Here is an 18,704-nt window from a genome sequence, read left to right as displayed (position 1 = left end):
CATATTTATGCCCACATGGAACCTGTATACTTTCTGCACTGATCAAATAAGACATACTGTGGACTGTAAATTTTATTTTAAAGGTACATTTTGTAAAATATTTGCAGTAAAATATCCAAAAACCACTAGGCTAGTGTTATATATTTTGTCCAGCTGATTACTACTTGTAAATCATGAGAAAATTCCCATTCAAAACAGAGATACGGGCAGTGCAGTCGCCTGTCAATGACATTAGTTACACTTTGTTACCGCCTTTACTGACGTAGAAACCACATGACCACAGTGTCGTGGACAAATGCGGAAGTAGTGTCTAGCGTCCAGCAAACCACTAGCTTGCTTCCAGCAGTTCCTTACTTACTTCTTCTTTCACGTTTTATGGTGGATTGTGTTACTTATTTATGGAACATAATTACGGTTTACCATCTGCCGCTGGTTCTGTCGACAGGGACAGCTCCCGTAAACGTAAGCGTACGGGCCAAACAAACGACCCAAGAAGAGTTTGGGACAAGAGGAGAGAAAGAGCGAGGATCAATATCGGTGTTGCATTTTCTAGATGGAGAGAGCTTCGCGACAAACTTCAACTAGAAAGAGATGCTGATCTCGCTTGTGTTTTACTCGACAGGTGAGTTGTTTTGATTTGTATATTTACAGAAAACTTATGCTATTATAACATTCAATAAGATTAGTATTATGGGGCATACACGCCAAACGCGGGGCATCACACGTTTCCATAGCCATGGTCCATAGTCTGATCGCGTCTGTGCATTGACTTTGTATGTATTCTACTCATGCAAATCTTTGAACTCACATTTGCTATGTATGCTCAATTATTGTGTTTGAATGTACATGAGTGTATTTATTTGTTGAACAAGTGGTAATCATTTTCTTATCATCTGACTAAACAGTAATCAGTTAATTTGGTCATTTTCGGGTAGAAGACAACAAATCACATCATTCCACGCTCCTCCTTAGCGTCATCAAACCACACAATTGTAATTGTTTTGGTAGTTCACCCTCTGGTGGCAGGTCCTACAACCTGTAACTTTAAGTATGGTAATACGTATAAAAAAGACACTTATACATTTTTAAAACTCTTTTAAAATTGCAGCTTGACTTTTTACATTATATGAAGAAAATGTGGGTGGTTCTTGACCAAGATGCTGAAGTGAAGAAGATCAGATGAAGTTGCAATAAAGGCTATAGTTAGTTTGAGATAACTTTAAGTGATTAACTGATTTAATAACAGTTCTTCAGAACAAAACAGATCTAAATGATATCACTATTAAAGGGATAGTTCACCCAAAACTAAAAATTGTCATTAATTACTCACCCTAATGTTGTTCCAAACCTGTAAAACCTTCATTATATGACATCAGTGGTTCAACCGTATTGGAGTCCTACATCAGAATGTTGGCTCCTGTGTCAGCAGCACACACATGTGTCACAGTACTCTTGTGGATACATATTGAAGACTGACTCGGAAGATAAAAAAATGCTGAATAAAGTTATTATTTTAGTTTTCTTTGCACAAGAAAAAAGTATTCTCAAAGCCTCATAAAATTATGGTTGAACCACTGATGTCGCATGGAATATTTTAACAATGTCTTTACTATATTTCTGTGCATTGAAAATGTTCATTGCATTGCTGTCTATGCAGGGTCAGAAATTTCTTGAATTTCATAAAACAATATTTTAATTTGTGTTCCGAAAATAAACGGAGTAGAGGTCTACACGGGTCCATAAATTTGTACCTGAACCCGAAGATAATTATTTGAAAGATGAACCCAAACCCGGCCGCGAAGACACAGACCTGATCGGCACATATTCCACAGCAATTTGCTATTAACAAGTTGACAAATAAGTTGTGGAAATTAAACGTTTTGTCTTATCTAATATAAGAAGCCTTTTTCCTTGTACCTGGCTGTGATGCACAAAATCCTCCTAACCAAGAAGTTCCACAAATGTCAGTGCTCTCTTGCCAATTGAAATGCTTAATCCACTCATTATTTCAGCTTCAAAAGTCCACTCGCTGTCATGGTGATGGATGACAAGTGCAACTTTGCAGTTTTGCATTTTTTTGGATCTCAAGTCGACTTGCATAATAATTTATACTGTTTGCCCATGTATTATAATAATGATTGCTTGTCCAGTGCCATAGCTACTGACGTTAGCTTTACTGATATGCCATCATCTCTGTGCTCTCTGAGCCGAGTCTGAGCAAAAATTTTAGATAGCCTATAACAACAAGACAGCTCATTCATAATATAATTGTAAAAAATTAAGAAATTGCAAAGCGCGGTATGGCGGAATAAGTCCCACATTCTAGAAAAGTCATTGCAGGTTTTTTTGTTCTTAATTTCAAATTACAGACTTACACTTTTCTCATCCTAATTCTACAAGTTGAAGGTTACAAAACAACACACTCACAGTGCTGACTCACTCTGATAACATCCGGGTGTTCTCCGAGTCTGATCGGACAATGTTAAATAGACCCAGGACTGAAAGTAATAGATTGGGACCCGACTCGGACCCGGCTGACAATTTAAAATATCGCCCCAAACCTATATATATTTTTTTATTTATTAATTTATTCATATATTAATTTATGGCAAAGGAAAATGTGGTTTATTACTGCTGATATTAATGTAGGAAGTTTAAAACATCAACCACAGCAAAATAAAACTGAAATGACTTTGGCACAACTTTTTAAGACTGCTTTTGTTAAAGGTTTTAGAGGTTTTTCATCTAATTCCTTAAAGGTACACCATTCAAAGTGTCAGGATCCCAGTCTATGTTCCCCGTCTTGGTTTTGTGGACTCTTCGTTTGAAATATTCTCATTCCCCATTGTTTCTGTGTTACCTTGTTCCTTTGCCCATATTGTTAGGCCGTGTCCCAAATGGCATACTCCACACATTTGTGGACTTCCTCAGAGTCCACACTTGGGTGACGTTTTGTAGTGCAGACCTAAAGGGCCCTTGAAGCTAGTCCACGAGGACGCTTTGAGAGGTAATTTTTGGCACAGACTTGATGGTCCCTCCGGAAATAACTGTCTGGTCTAGTCTGGTCTGGTTGCTTTTGCTTATGCTTATCCCAACTGGGCATTAGAGTATATATATATATATATATATATATATATATATATATATATATATATATATATATATATATATATATATATATATATATATATATATATATATATATATATATTTAAATAATGAATACAGTTGTAATAATACATAATTACCCATTTGAACTAAGATTACAATTTTAACACATAATAAACATGTACGTGAGATTTACATGAATTTACAGATTTAAATATAAATACTAGGTTTACATATGACATTCAGTTCTATTTATTTAGTGAATCATAATGCGATCATATTATTCAACGCGCTATTATTATGTTTGAGATAACAACCCCTGGTCGATGACCATAATGTTTGTATAAACTGTAGGTAACAACTGGTAAAATGTACACCTAGGTCATAAAAACCATAATGATACCTAGTGTACACTTAAATATTTTCTTCTCAGCCATGTCATCAATTGCTCTTCCATCTGTTATCTGATTGGCATTTCACAAGGATTCCTGGGTAGTTAAAAGTGTGCGGAGCCTGCATCTATGCGGGCTTCGCGGAAGACCGCTTCAAGGGTACAAAGGGAGGCGCTACTGAGCACAGTTCAGAGCTTTAAAATGCTGAATGGGACGGCCTACGGACTCGTAAGACTCGGTGAGCATGCGCAATTTAAGTCCACAAGACCAAAAGTCCACATGAAGTGTACCATTTGGGACAGGGCCTTAGTTTCTATGATAATTGATTACCCCCTCCCTCCTTGTTAACTCGTTATCCTATCAGTATATAACTCAGTCTCACACCACCATTCATTGCTGAGTATTGTTTAGTCCATGTTGCCTCGTTTCCTGCCTTGTCTTACCTTTGTTTTGTTCTTGAATTATATACCTGATTTTCAATTCTTGCTTTTGTATTTTTGGATTTTCCCTTTTGATTACCCTATCTGGAAATTGTTTGCTGGAGATTGACCAAGCCTGTTTTTTTTTTTTTTTTATTATTCTCTAGTCCCCCCCATACCATACCTGTTGGCCATTGTTTCGACCCTGCCTGTGTTTTTGACCATGTCTGAAAATAAAAGTATGCTCTTGGATCCACTCGCCTTATGTCTCATCGGCTCAAACGTTACACAAAGGTTTGTAGTAAGGAAAGATTATTATACAGTAAATATAGCCTCTTATACTTTCTAATGTTGTATTTATTTAAAAATACAATAAAACAATAATATTGTGAAATATTAGTAAGCATTTAAGTAACTGTTGTCTATTTTACATTTTAAATTCTACTTCATTCCTGAAATGACAAAGCTGAACCATTATTCCTTGATAATTAGAAAGTTCAAAAGAGCAGCATTTATTTGAAATATGGCCTTACATTAGACTTAACTGTTACTTTTGGTCAATTTAATATAAGTTTGCTAAATATTCTAAAGAGATCTAGAACAGTGGTTCTCAATTCCAGTCCTTGTAACTCACTGATTTGCATATTTTAAACTGTAACACACATGATTCAGATCATCAGCTCATTAGAATAGAGCTCCATGCATTACTGTGTATAGTTCCCTAGACAGGGCCCCATCATAGTATTCATTGCTCCCTACTTCCTGAGCATGGGATATCCGTAGATGTTTACTTAACTTTGGAACATTAGTTCATGGGATTGTGCTATGCCACGGCCTGCAGCATCTTTACAGACGCTGAAACTTACTGTACTAGAGAATTGTGAAGTGTGACATAATATTTGTCAATACAACTATTTAAATAATACTATTTAAATTCACGTCTCACACACTTTAATGATCTTTGAATGGAACATATACACTCCCTTCTAACTGGAAGCATGAGAGAATATCCTGTGATGTCCACTTCACAAAATGTGCAGAGTGGTGATACGTGAGGAATGGAATTGAGAACCACTTTTCTAGAAGACAAAAATCTTAAGAAAACAAATAGCCCAACACAGAAACAGTTGCCCAAATGGCACACGTTTGGGGCAAATTCTCTTTTGTTCAGCCAATGACAGACTGCGGGATACTTACATTTGACAAGAGCGTTATGTCGCTAAAGGTGCAGAAACACATAATCTTTTGAGACTTAATCTGTGAGCTTCTTGTCACAGCAGATGTATTGAAACAGAAATGTGTCAGTCATTAGACGTTTGGTCAACAGAACAGTTACAAGTTGTTTACTTGTCCTCCTGACTTCTCAAAGTGACTCAGGTGAGAGCGGGTGAGCCGTTAGCGGTGCTGAGTGATAACGCCTGCTGTATGCATGATAGATGTTGCTGTCTTCTGATGTTCTGAACGATGATGTGTGTGTGTTTCTTCTCCTGGTGGAGCAAGTTTCTTTCCACAGTGTTAAAGCATCATTAAACATGTCCTGTCATTGCCCATCTGTTTAACATTTATCCTGAAAATGGGGATGGAGGGAAAAAAGAGAGACACCAAAAGCTCCCCCATTTACACACAAAGATGAATTAAATGTTCTATGCTATGCAGATCCTAGATATTCCTGGAGGGCTGGAGTCAGAGACACCACATAACCCCCGTTAGCCTTTCAGGCTATAAAAACAGAATAACAGCCAAATAGATCTGTATGATGATTGTTTTTAATGCACCTCAGAGATGTGCTGCTGAGTCTGAGGGTTCCAGCCCCTCCCCCATCACACATTTTTCCTCACAGGCAATATACAATTCAAATTTCCTTATTTTGTTTGCTTTTGCTTTATTTTTTTGCATTAGGAGTGCTCAGCAAACAGGTACCACCCTCCACTCTCTCTTACTTCCCAATCAACCCCCAAAAGTTTACCCAGAATCCAGCTGAACATGTTGGGTCACCGGCTTCAGTATGGCACAACAACACACCCTCAGCCAGACTAGTGCAAAACAAAGTCAAGTAGTTGATTATCTTTAAAAATGGCTGTATAATTATGATAGTTTAAAGACAATATCAGACTTTGTTTGTGATTAAAAGTAGCTGGATACAACAGAATGTAACAGTTATCTGTACAAATTCAGTGCAATCTGTACACAAGACCATGTGGAAGTAAACATGATCCAAAAACAATGTGATGCAATGGTACACAGTGCTTTAACTAGACTCAGTAAATTTATTGTTGATTGGGGTGGATTTGTTACTATAAAGACACAAAAGTGCTCCAAAAGAGTTTAGAAACAAACTTTTAGTTTAGAGATGGTTTTAGTATGTGGACAGTAACTGCTAGTATTGTATATATGCTAAATAATATTCATTTATAATAAGAGCACTACACATTTTGCACAGAATCATAAGATCATATGGAACCCCATTTCTGTTACGCAGTGTAAAAGGAATTATGAAATAGTAGAAATGGTGAGGTAAATCTGAAATGATGACATAAATTGAAATTATGAAATGATTTCAAAATCATAAATTGCTAAATCATAATCTTGATATTAAAAGTCAAAATTATGAGACAAAAAATACATTAATTTACACATCAAGCTCATTAAGACTTAGTATATCGTATTTAGAAAATTGGCTTTTTATTGCATAATTTTATCTTTTATAATTTCAACACTTCATCACAACATTAAGATGTAAATTCATGCCAATTAATCTGATTTTTTTTTTTTTTTTTTACATTTTAAGAGCTGTATGAATCAGAGGGTTATTATAAACGTAACTGTTTGAACAAGTTTATATGCATATCTGTGACAAATAAATAAATAAATAAAATACAGCAATTAGCAATTTTTTAAGCTGTACCACTTCTGTTAAAAAATAGCTTGCTGAAGTAATTTGAAGTAGTGTAGTGTGCTGCTATTAATCAGTTACTTCCAAGCAACATTATTAACTACATTCTTCTCCTGCTCTCTCCCTCTTGTGCACATGTGCTGGGTGAGTGAGTGAAGTGCTGAGGGAGAGCATGTGGCTATAATATATGGATTCGCTGTCCACATGAAAATGCAAAGGCAGCATTTTCAAATTTATTTAATTCTGCCACAAAAGTAAATTGGTCTAAGAGTGAAGCACTAATGGTTGGAAGCTGGCTTAATGTAGAGTCAAGGCTCCCAGAAGGGTTATCTTGGACTAAAGAATGTTTTAAGTATTTGGGAGTGTTTTTAGGGAATGAAATGTTTATGCAGGAAAAATTCTGAAGGAATTATTCAAGAGTTCAAATGTCGCCTTGTTAAATGGAAGTTTTTGCTCCCTAAAATGTTGTATAAGGGGGAGTATTGATTATAAATAACCAAATTGCATCTTCTCTTTGGCATTGATAAATTTTTGTGGGCCTTCCAAGAGATCTACTGCCAAGACTGCAGTCCATTTTAATGGACTACTTTTGGGACAAGATGCATTGTGTACCCAAATCTGTTTTCTACCTTCCCAAAAGATGAAGGAGGACATGATTTTATGCACATGCAGAGCAGAACAGGAACTTTCAGGATTCTATTTATTCAAAGGCAGCTGACTGGTCCAGTAGACTCAAGTTAGAAGTTTGATTTATGGATTTATGGATCACGCATGGATTTCGCACTTCTCACGCACTTCTCAATGCTGGAGTTTTAACATTTGGACATTTGTTTAAACTGGCTGGATTGATCTTTGATAATGTTGATGCTTTCACCAGTTATCTGGGGGGTAAAGTTAAAACGTATAATGACCAAATTGCTTGAAGAGTGGAAATCAGCACTTATATCTGTAGAAGTAAAATTGTTTTAAGGTTTAATTTAAGGTTTAATTGCCCTAAATTTTTCTGATTATTTTTCTGATTTGTATTTGTTAACAGATTTAAAGAGCGTGAAGCTGTGTTTTTACAAGACATTATCTGGGGAAAATGTTTATAGGAGTTGTGTGAAGACACTTAATATGAATTTTCTGCAGAGTTGATACTCCTTGGCGGACGGTTCTCCATTTAGGAGAGAATGTTAAACCATAATGGAGAGCTTTGTACAAATCACCTTTTTCAAAGAAAGTAGGAGACCTACAATGGAGAATCCTTCATGGCGCTATATCTGTGAATGCTCTTGTTTCAATTATAAACCCAGGTAGTAGTGATGAATGTCCTTTTGTTTCCAGAGGGAGACTGTACATCATACCTTTTTGTTTTGTAGTAGGCTTGATTCACTGTTTCAAGTTTTAACTGGTTTATTCAAGTGTTTTGATGAGATAATTCTTTCAAATTCTCTCTCTCTCTCTCTCTCTCTCATTGGAATTCTCCCTATTCACTCTCATTTTAACTGTTATTATTCTCATCTGTTGTGATGAGTCTGATAAACCCCCATCCATCCCCTCATCTGCACTCTCTGACAGGTTGCGTACATGCGGCCAGAATCGGGTTCAAGTTTTCCCCAGTGAACTGATCTCTCACATCCCTAGAGAGATCCATCAGACCACATCCATCAGATTCGTCTGAAGGTAAAATGGCCCACCCTTCCTTCCCTGACTCTACTGGCTGGCCGCACCCTCCAAACATTTTAATGAGCCGTTTGGGCATCTTAGCACTGCCCTTCGGTGGGCACTTGCCAGCTGAATGCACTGATGAGAGAGAATATTGATCAAGCTGTCAAAATGACTCTGGCTTTCAGACAATATGTTTAACAACTCCAGACTTCATGAAAAGTAGCCTCGCTATGTCTAATGTGTACATGGCTCGTGTTTGCTTGCCTCAGTGTGAAGTTTTCCCGCCAATAGAGCTGTGCAGTTTGTAGTCAAAATAAATTTCCAATATGTTCAACAATATAAATTGTGAATCAAAGCAAAACTAAAATAAATTTAGTCAAATATTATCCGAAAGTCTGCGGTAGCTTTAAGTTGAAAGTTTTCAATTTGAAGTAATTTGCAGTAGTTTTAAAGCTTGATGTTTAAAGGTTTGGAAGGCTATACAGTAAACTAGATAAAATATTGAAACAAGCTCACTTGCTTGATCGATCAGACAACAGTTGTAGTCCTTACGTAGCAACCTGCCAACAAGCGAACCACTTAAATCCTACCTAAAATTTATGAGGAAGTCAAAGGTGAAATCAGGTAGCCGTTCAGGGTTATTCTTGTCCATAAATTGACAACTGGATGCCTACTATTTGCAAAATTAGCTAGGTATCTAATTGCGCTCAAACAAGTATCAACTTTCAGCAGTACAGCACTGAGAGTTCACTTAAAAGGTATTTATTGGATGCACACAGGTTGAAATTATTAATTCATGGCACACAACCAACGCTTACATCTATAATACAACTGTAAGTCTATTACAGTTGCTACCTCCAGATGTTTCTTGTCGGGTTTAGTCTCCTGGGAGTGAGGAAGAGTAGATTTGTAAAGCGTGTAGAGCTGTGTGTGGAGATGAAATATGTTAGGAGTCATCACCACACACTACGCCGCTGTACAGATGTTGCACTGCCTGCTCAAGTCTGTCTCTACCACTGAAATCTCTCTCTCTCTCACTTACACTTTCTGCCAATAAAAACAGCCCAAATTCTCCCGGCTCCTTTCCATGTGTCCCCTGTCTCTCTGTTATACATTATCCAAGCCCCCTCAGCCATCTGCTCTTATGCTGTGTCTCCAGAAACACAGCTCTCAAATTTTACAGATAATTACGATACATTTGTGGTCCACTCTTGGGGTGCTTTCACGGCTCTCTTCCACTCCCACATAACCATTTATAATCATCCCGGAATTAAACAGAACACACCATGAAGATGAATGGAAATTATGTTCATTAACAAGCCACTGACCCCCGTGTTCACAGTTGAGATATTAATGAATTTGTAACTTTACTGCAGCCTTCTTTGTACAAAATGTATCTTTAAGTTATCCTGGAGGGAGGAAAAGCCTCACACAACCTAATGTGATTTGTTAATTTTAGTTCGTTTACAAGCTGGGGTTAGTCAAGCTGGTCAACTTCCCTGGCTAAGCCATTACTAAGCTTATTTTGGATTCCTCCCCTGGGGAAGCTAGTGTTCAGTTTATTTATCTGGTCTTCTAGCCTGCCCATGCTGTTATTCTACTGGTTAAGTTTACACCTTACCTGGCAAAGTTGGTGTTTAGCTAGTCTATCTGGTCAAAATGGTGTTCCAAGCCTAAGAATTACCTTAGTAAGTATGGTCTGGCATCAATGTTTAGGCTTACAATGTTTTGGGCAAAAGCAGCCAAGGTCTAAGTGTTCTCCTAGATCCTGGTCTAGATACTATGTAGATTCCAGTACTGGTCCAGCTGGTGCTCATTTGGTCTAACTGGTCTCCTATTCTTGCAAGCTAATGCTTAGCTTGTCTAGACAGTCCCCTACCCTTGCAAGCTGGTGTTTGACTTGTTTAACTGGTTTCCTACCCTGGCAAGGCAATGTTTTGCTGGTCTTGACACAGAGCTGGTGTCAGGGCAGCACTGACGAGGGGGCGGCTGAGGTGACGAAAGGGGGCAATGACATAATACAGAGTAAAAGTGAAAAAAAGGGGGGGGGGAATTGTGGCCCATTCACATATTTGATATTTGGCACCGACATTATTACAACGATTAGAATACAGGGTTCATACAGATAGATATTTGATTGTGAAGCAGGTCAGTGGAAGATTTTTTTATTTTATTTTGAAGTGCAAGGTCTAGAGACATATTTTAGAAGCTGAATGTCTCTTGAACACCGTGTTTTAGGATGATGTAGGCTATTACGCACAATATTTGTGCGCAAGAAGCTGCTAAAGAGCTGAGACGAGAGCACAGCATTCAAGAAGATCGGTAGCGCATTTGCATTGAAATACAATGGAAAAGAACAGCAGTGGAATGAACAATGTGTTCTGAGTAATTAGCTACTTGGCAAAAGCGTCAGCTAAATGAATAAATGCAAATACATATTGCAGAGTACTGAATAAAACAAAATCGAATAGCCACCAAATACAACAATCTGACATCCAGGAAATAAAAATGTGAGCAGTTGTAGGCAGCAGTTTTACCACAAATACAGACAAGTTATACCAGAAACACTTTAATGTGTCTGCTTCACAATGAAACACAAACTCATTGCGATCAATTCCCTGACATAATACATTCATTGCGACCCATTTAACAGAAGCCTCATTTTAAGTTAGAACAACTTGAACAGCGACAAACAATAACAATACAGCTAAATAATAAAACTAAGATAATCTAGCCCTCTATTAAACATAAAAAAATATATATATTTCATCATGGCTTACTCAGTAGTGCTGCTTTCTTAGTTGCACCGCTTGCACGGGAATTTGTGTCAGAGTAACAACTGAAGTGCGACTTTGTGAAACACTGTCCTAAATTGTTGCTATAGTAGCATCATATTAATGATAGAAAGTGTATGCATTTGGCAACTATAGTTTTTTAAATAAACCATCATATTTCATAATTGAAATCTATTTTCACACTCATTTTGGATGAGGGAGCGGGATAGTTCGAGTGAGGGGGCGATGCAGTTAAAGTTAATGAAATCAATTATGATGATGGGTTCAAACAAAAAGGAATTTCACACGCACACACATAAAGACAATGTAGATGTAAAAAAAGTTTTAAGTTTTCATAATTAATCCTGCTGTTGTATTAATAAGCATGTTCCTCAACTGTAGCAGCAATTATAAGATGTTCAACGGCAGTCCATGCAATGCATCTGCGTTTTGGATCACACTGCTAATTTAACAGAAACTGTTTGTAATCTATCCTTTGGAATTACAGCTTCCTTTAAACCCTCCTCTCAGATCAGATGCTGAGAGAGCGGGAGAATCAGACCCCAGTGTTAGTTCACCATGAACTAATATGACGTCTCCCACCAAGTGGTTGTCTCATTAATCATCTCAATAATCGCACTGGCTGTAAAACTTTTTGGAAAACCAACATTATTAGAGGGCTGATCAAGGCCGCCTGGCATCTCCTAGTTATTAATAATTCAAAGGCACGTTGCTTTGCGGTGGCCTGCAGGGAGGTGTCATGGGAGAGAGAAGACACCTGGTATTAAAGATCTTATCTGACTGAAGTTGGGATTTGTAAATGGGCTGTCAAGAGCTTTGAGAAACCACACACATGCCATAGACACATGCACAGAGAACAGCAAAGAGATACACAGTTCAGAAAAACACACATACAGTACAACTCTGTGAACTGCACGCAGATCAGAGAAACAGAAAGAGCACAGGATTAAAAGAGAGCTGGGTGACATTAAAAAGTGTCTCGGGGGCTGAGTAGATCACTATCACTACAAAGAGACTAAGTGTTACGAACTAACAGGGAGATGCAGAGTGACGCCTACTCTGGTCTTTTTATTATTTGTTTCTCATATCAAAGAATACTATCCTCTCACAAACATCACGGGCACTAGACATTAAGCCAATGTTTATGTATTTTGTCCCTCATATTTAGATATGCTGGACCTATTCGGTAAACAAACATCACTGTAACCTCTAGTGATATTCATGCAAATCTTATTCCGCTGGGGTTACCATGACACCTGTGAAATATCATTATAAGAAAATATTGCTGTCTTTGCTCTTTCACTGTTAATTAAAACGAATGTCACATATGAAGTCATGTTGGTGCTGAAGTCAAGTATTCACAAGATCAAACATCCAAAAATTGAGATACTGCTCAAATAAGTTCATAAGAAAAGCAGCTTTGTCAAATCTATGGTACTATACTGTTTGAACTTGTGCTTTAACACTAGGTAAAGGAATAATAAGAAATGTAATGGTTCCTTATCATAAATTAATAAAGGAAATCAAGATATATATATATATATATATATATATATATATATATTACGTTTGTATGACAAGTTTGTGTGTGCAACATTTGCTCTCTTTTTTAAATGCATCGCTTTTCTTTTAACTACAAAATCTTCAGAATCTACAAAAACTTTCCAATCTTCAGCGAACTTAACACAATATGGCAGTCTGCCCTCTATGGGTGAAGAGTCTCTCTCTCTCTCTCTCTCTCTCTCTCTCTCTCTGTCCCTATATTATGACAGCAGAGAACAGTAAAAAACAAAGTCAATTAAATTTGCAAGCAAAGAAGCCATCAATCTTGATGTTCCCAAACAGCCACAAATAATTTGCATTGTCTCAGCCAATTAGTCAGCTATTTTTCTCTCTCGGCGGTGAGGTGGACCTGTGCACTGTCTCCACATTAGACTTAATCAATACATGACCACCCACTCCTGCTCCCTCACAAACTCCAGCTTCTCCCTTTCTGTAGATGCTCATCTCTCAGATTTGCTCATCAGAATAGCTGAAAGCTGCATTATTTTTTTATGAGAATGAATCATAGCCCTCTTGTACCACCAGGACACAGTTAACAACAGGGCTCTGTGTCCTGGGAGGACTGCGAGACTCCAGAGGGAGTGACTCGAACCATCTGAAGCAGCAGCCGGTGTCTGACTCACAGCCGAGGACTGTGACCAGCTTCAAACATGTCTGAATGTACACAGAACACCAAGAGACAGAAGAGGTCATCTGTCAGGATAAAGAACAAGGAACGAGTGGTGGAGGAGGGTAAAGAGCAGTTCGTTATAACACTGTTTCATAAGAGCCATTAATGTTGAATAGCTTTAAAATATTAATAGTTCACCCACTCACTCACTTGATCCAAATCAATATTATTTTATTATCTTCCATAGGATATATGGATATATTTTTTAAACTTCAGGCCTGTGACATGAAACTTTGAAGACTAAAGCAGTGCGATGCTCTAACTGGCATTTTGGAGACAAAACCTGAATCTTTTTACCCTGTCAGTATTGTGTCTCTCCGGCTCTCACGCAGGTGTGATCACAGCTCTGAACAATGATGACACATAAATCATTCCCATCTGAGGGGTGAACTCTCAGCCCTGTTTCTCTCTCTCACACACAGGCTTGTAAAAGATCAGTCTACAGAAAAGAGAGTGGTAAAACTCAAAGTTTCATTCTCTGTGCTGAAGCACACAGGTGCAGGCATGATCGCGGCACTATGCCAGCTGAACAGAGCCAAAGCAGGTGTGCAGAGCTGTTATACCTTCACAAAAACACACCGATCTCAGTTCCCAAACCTAAAGACACAACTGCCAAGTGATACTTTCAAGTAGCAAGACCTCTGAAAAACGGCAGTCTATTTTTGTTTTGACCGAGAACCACCCACTTTCACAAGCTGAGACTGTCTGACTGTTATGTACGGCAAATTCTTTCATTCTATATTACGTCTAGGAAGGATAAATAAATAAAAAAACAAGCTTAGATCTTTGAACAAAACAGAACATTTATGGGCAATGGTGGCTAATAAGTTCATAACAAAACTCTTCAATATACATATACATGCATATGTTATAAAGAGCCTGTCCTCCAACAAAAAACCACCACATAGGTCGTTTGTGCAAGCATTTATTACGACCTATATTTACATTTTAAAGTTAAAAATAATGACAGTATCGCGTTGCGTCTTTCGTCATGAATTGACGTATAACGTCATTACCAATCAAAACGCATGTTTATTTAAATGCAACGTGTGGGTGTTTTACACCGATCTCACAGTATTTACTACATATTTTACTACTGTAGGTGGCTTATTCGTTCGAATGACCACACCTTACCCCACTCCTAAACATAACCCTCACAGAAATCATGCTAAATTATGATTTATTGAGCATATACATTTTCGTGCACGTCTGTTCGCTGGGATCGAACCCACGATAGCATGATTACATATCAAGGTATTACGCAATAATCTACCAACTGAGCTACACGAAACGCAAACCAGGGGGCAAATAAAAGAGTACAAAACATTAATCTGAAAACAACCTTTTGCCAATAGGGGCGAAATTGTAGTATACGCTCTGATGGGTCGTATTTTAGGGATTTGGACAAATGACCTATACAAGCGTATTGGTTGGAGGACAGGTTGGTTATGAATAAATGCTGTTCTTTTGAACTTTCTATTCATCAAATAATCCTGAAAATATATATATATATATATATTTAGGCAAAATATTAGGTTCCTCCCACCATCGTCTCCACCTTGGACCACTTTTATGGATATGTCCTGGGTCCTGCTTTGCTCCTCCTGCTCCGGGTCCCTCCTGTCTCCTCCCTGGTTCCTCCCACCATCGTCTCCTCCCTGGTCTCCGCATGTCATCCTCCTCCCAGATATCCATCCTCTTCCGGAACCTCCTCCTTAGTTCCCACCCGTGTCCTCCCTTCTCTTTTATCCATGGTGCGAGAATGCACCTTCTGGGAGGGGGGTGATATATCAGGGTTCTGGACTGTCTGTGTGTGTTTTGCACCCCGTTTACCCAGGTTCTCATGTTAATTGTTAATTGAATTGATTGTGTTCAGCCAGAGGATTGGCTGCTTCACTTTTCCACCACCCCTTTTCCATTCCATTCTCTCGCTTCCAGCCTCCATGAGTCACACATAGTCTCTTATCAATGTGAGTTATATCAGATAACCTCTGATCAGTGCCACAGGTAGTCCAGTCACAGACAAAGACACATCTGTCTCTCTTCCTCGACTTGCATTCTATTTTCTTACCATTCCATCGGATCCCAGCCTTCCTTCTTTCACTCACAATTGTCTATCTTTCTATTGTCTGGCATGTTGTCTGTCAACATTGTGTCCAATTGATTTCATTCATGTCAAACTGTCCTGCTCTTGCTATGCCCATCTCTCTCACTAGTATCTACCTCCACCCCTTACTTTTTTTTTCATCATCCTTACCTGTGTGTGTGTGTGTGTGTGTGTGTGTGTGTGTGTGTGTGTGTGTGTGTGTGTGTGTGTGTGTGTGATGCCAAATCGTACTAAATCTAGCCAGCTTAGAACACATACTTGGTTTGGGGACCCAAGAACAGGTTCTTATTTAATGATGTGCTCTTTTTTTATCAAACTCACAAACAAAGTAAAATCAGTCACTTTTCAGTTCACCACTTAAAACCAGCTCTCAAATGTATGGGTTATTATTAGGTTGAATCAACCTAATGACTCACTAGCTGAATGAATCAATGTCAGTTGTCAACCAGAGATCAACCAGAATCTGTTCACTGACCATCTGATTCACACTGCATACAAAAACTGTCAAGAACTGGCTGACATCACCGGATCCAGTGTGACTGGTCTTGTAATTGGCCTAAATTAAGCTGCGATCAGAATATTACTATGTAAGAAAATGCTTGTGACATAATATTATTTTTGTCAGGATCTATTATATATATATATATATATATATATATATATATATATATATATATATATATATATATATATATATATATATATATATATATATATATTAATACATAAATAAATTGCATTATATAATATGCATTGCAAGTATATTATGCCTAATATTATAATGAGCAACATTAATGAGGAGCGGGGCTCACGCAGTCGGCTCTCGGGGGGCTGATTGTGCTTTTCCCACTGTTGGGCACTCCTCTTGTGTCCTGCTCCTGCTGAGGTGCGACGGCTACTAAGATCAGGGGGATCACTCGTGATCTGGCAGACGGGTTGGAGAAGGCTCTTCCTATCTCTACTCACGTTCACTAGATCTAAAGCACGTTCTCGAGGCTCGGAGGCCTGAGCTTTCTCCTCCCTCTGAGTGAAAGATCACTGCTGCAGCTATTTTTCTCTGAAGAGATTTATATTGTTTGTGTGAGCAAACGACTCACGTGCTGCTGAGGCAATAAGTGTATTACATCATTTTGACTCCACACCATGTTTAATCATTTGGTTGTTTGATTGCATTTAATTCTGAGGAATAGGGGAACTCGTGGCCTTGTGGTTAGAGAGTTTGACTTCTAACCCTAAGGTTGTGGGTTTGAGTCTCGGGCCGGCAATACCATGACTTAGGGGCCCTAAGTCTATTCAGTGCTGTTACTATGGCCTTCCCCCGTGGCCATAGGCCAGTCTACACACCGTGCTTGGATGTCAAATGACAAGCTTTAAATGACCACCAAGACAGTCTAAACCAACCATCAGTCCAAAGACCATTGCCAGACACCTTCTTCAGGAAAATAAGATGCCACGAGCCTGGTGCAAGGCAAAAGTCATCACAATCCTGAAACCCAGGAAGGACCCAAATCTCACGGCTAGCTAGCGCCTAATATCCTTGCTACACATGTGTTTCAAGATACTTGAATGTTTGATCCTTCACCAAATCAGCCCATTCCTGGAGAAAACCATCACAGATGAGCAGGCAGGGTTCAGGCAAGGACATAGCACCGGTGATCAAGTCCTTGCCCTGATGACATACAGTACAGACCAAAAGTTTGGACACACCTTCTAATTCAAAGAGTTTTCTTTATTTTCATTACTATGAAAATTGTAGAGTCACACTGAAGGCATCAAGGGCTATTTGAGCAAGAAGGAGAGTGATGGGGTGCTGCGCCAGATGACCTGGCCTACACAGTCACCGGACCTGAACCCAGTCGAGATGGTTTAGGGGTGAGCTGGATCGCAGACAGAAGGCAAAAGGGCCAACAAGTGCTAAGCATCTCTCGGGGAACTCCTTCAAGACTGTTGGAAGACCATTTCAGGTGACTACCTCTTGAAGCTCATCAAGAGAATTGTACTGTACATTGAAAATTGATTCCAGAAAAATCTGAAATCTGGGTCCGTCCTCCTTGACCTAACTGCGGCTTATGACATGGTCTGCCATGCTGGTGTCCTGTTGAAGCTAACAAGCTTTTTTTAAGCGTTTTAAGTACACATGGTAGACAAAAATAGCTCTTGGAAAAGACAAGCTAACAGACTCCCGCATAGATCTGTCCTGTCTCCAAGTCTCTTCAACATCTATATTAATATAGTCCCGCAAATCCATCTATGCCGATGATATCTGCATTGGGACCCAACACTGGACATTTGACGAGGTCGAGTACGTACTGAACAAGGTCATGGATCTGATGGTGGACTTCCTCAGTAGGTGGTACCTTAAGCTGGGGTCCAAGAGCCCAGACATTTAAGACTACTGCGCTTGCTCTGTGTCATTCAACAGCCAAGTACTGTGCACCAGTCTGGTCCAGATCATCCCACACCAAGCTAGAAGATGTCCAGTCTTCTACACATCTACTGTATGCCCACGATTACTGGAACTCTACGTTCTATTCCTCTTCCCTGGCTGCCTGTTCTCAGCAACATACCACCACCACATCTCTGATGACAGGAGGCCACTGCCAAACTGCTGACTAAAGTTCAAATGAATGACAAGTTGCCACTCAATATAGACCTATCTGTCAACATATATATTAGCCTACATCTATGCACCCAGGATACATCATCAGCGAGTTCACAGACGCTGTGCAGAGAGAGCGAGAATGGCAGACAAACATCAATAACCCGATCTTCCTTCCTGTTATTGTAGTACTTTTAAAGTTTTCTCACCGGTGAATGACACATGATGTAGCCCAGCGGTACCTAATTCCAGTCCTCTCACCCCCTGCTCTGCATATTTTGTATGTCTCTCTTAGTTAACACACCTGATTCAGATTGCCAGATCGTTAGAAGAGAGATACACGCATGAACTGTATTCTGATTGATATGATCCCTACACAGTGTTCAGTGCTCCCTACTAGGGTTGTGCAGTTAATCACATTCAATTGTCATGCACATTTCATCAGTAAAGCCGGTCCCATGATTAGTATCAAATCATCATCACATACTTTCAGACTGAATGGCATTCA

At 38.8% G+C, this 18,704-nt stretch overlaps 1 protein-coding gene across 1 annotated transcript in view; it reads right to left on the bottom strand.

Annotated features, from left to right (window-relative positions):
* The window catches only part of LOC128022842 (bis(5'-adenosyl)-triphosphatase-like), a 194,309-nt gene that overhangs the window by 134,890 nt on the left and 40,715 nt on the right, over positions 1-18,704 (bottom strand). Inside the window, exon 3 of the mRNA XM_052610617.1 lies at positions 5,064-5,077. Coding sequence (XP_052466577.1) covers positions 5,064-5,077 — 14 coding nt within the window. The remainder of the gene's footprint in view (positions 1-5,063; positions 5,078-18,704) is intronic.

The sequence above is a fragment of the Carassius gibelio genome, chromosome A11 (assembly GCF_023724105.1).
Source record: "Carassius gibelio isolate Cgi1373 ecotype wild population from Czech Republic chromosome A11, carGib1.2-hapl.c, whole genome shotgun sequence".
Taxonomy (NCBI): Eukaryota; Metazoa; Chordata; class Actinopteri; order Cypriniformes; family Cyprinidae; genus Carassius; species Carassius gibelio.
This window is presented reverse-complemented; position numbering and strand designations above follow the sequence as displayed.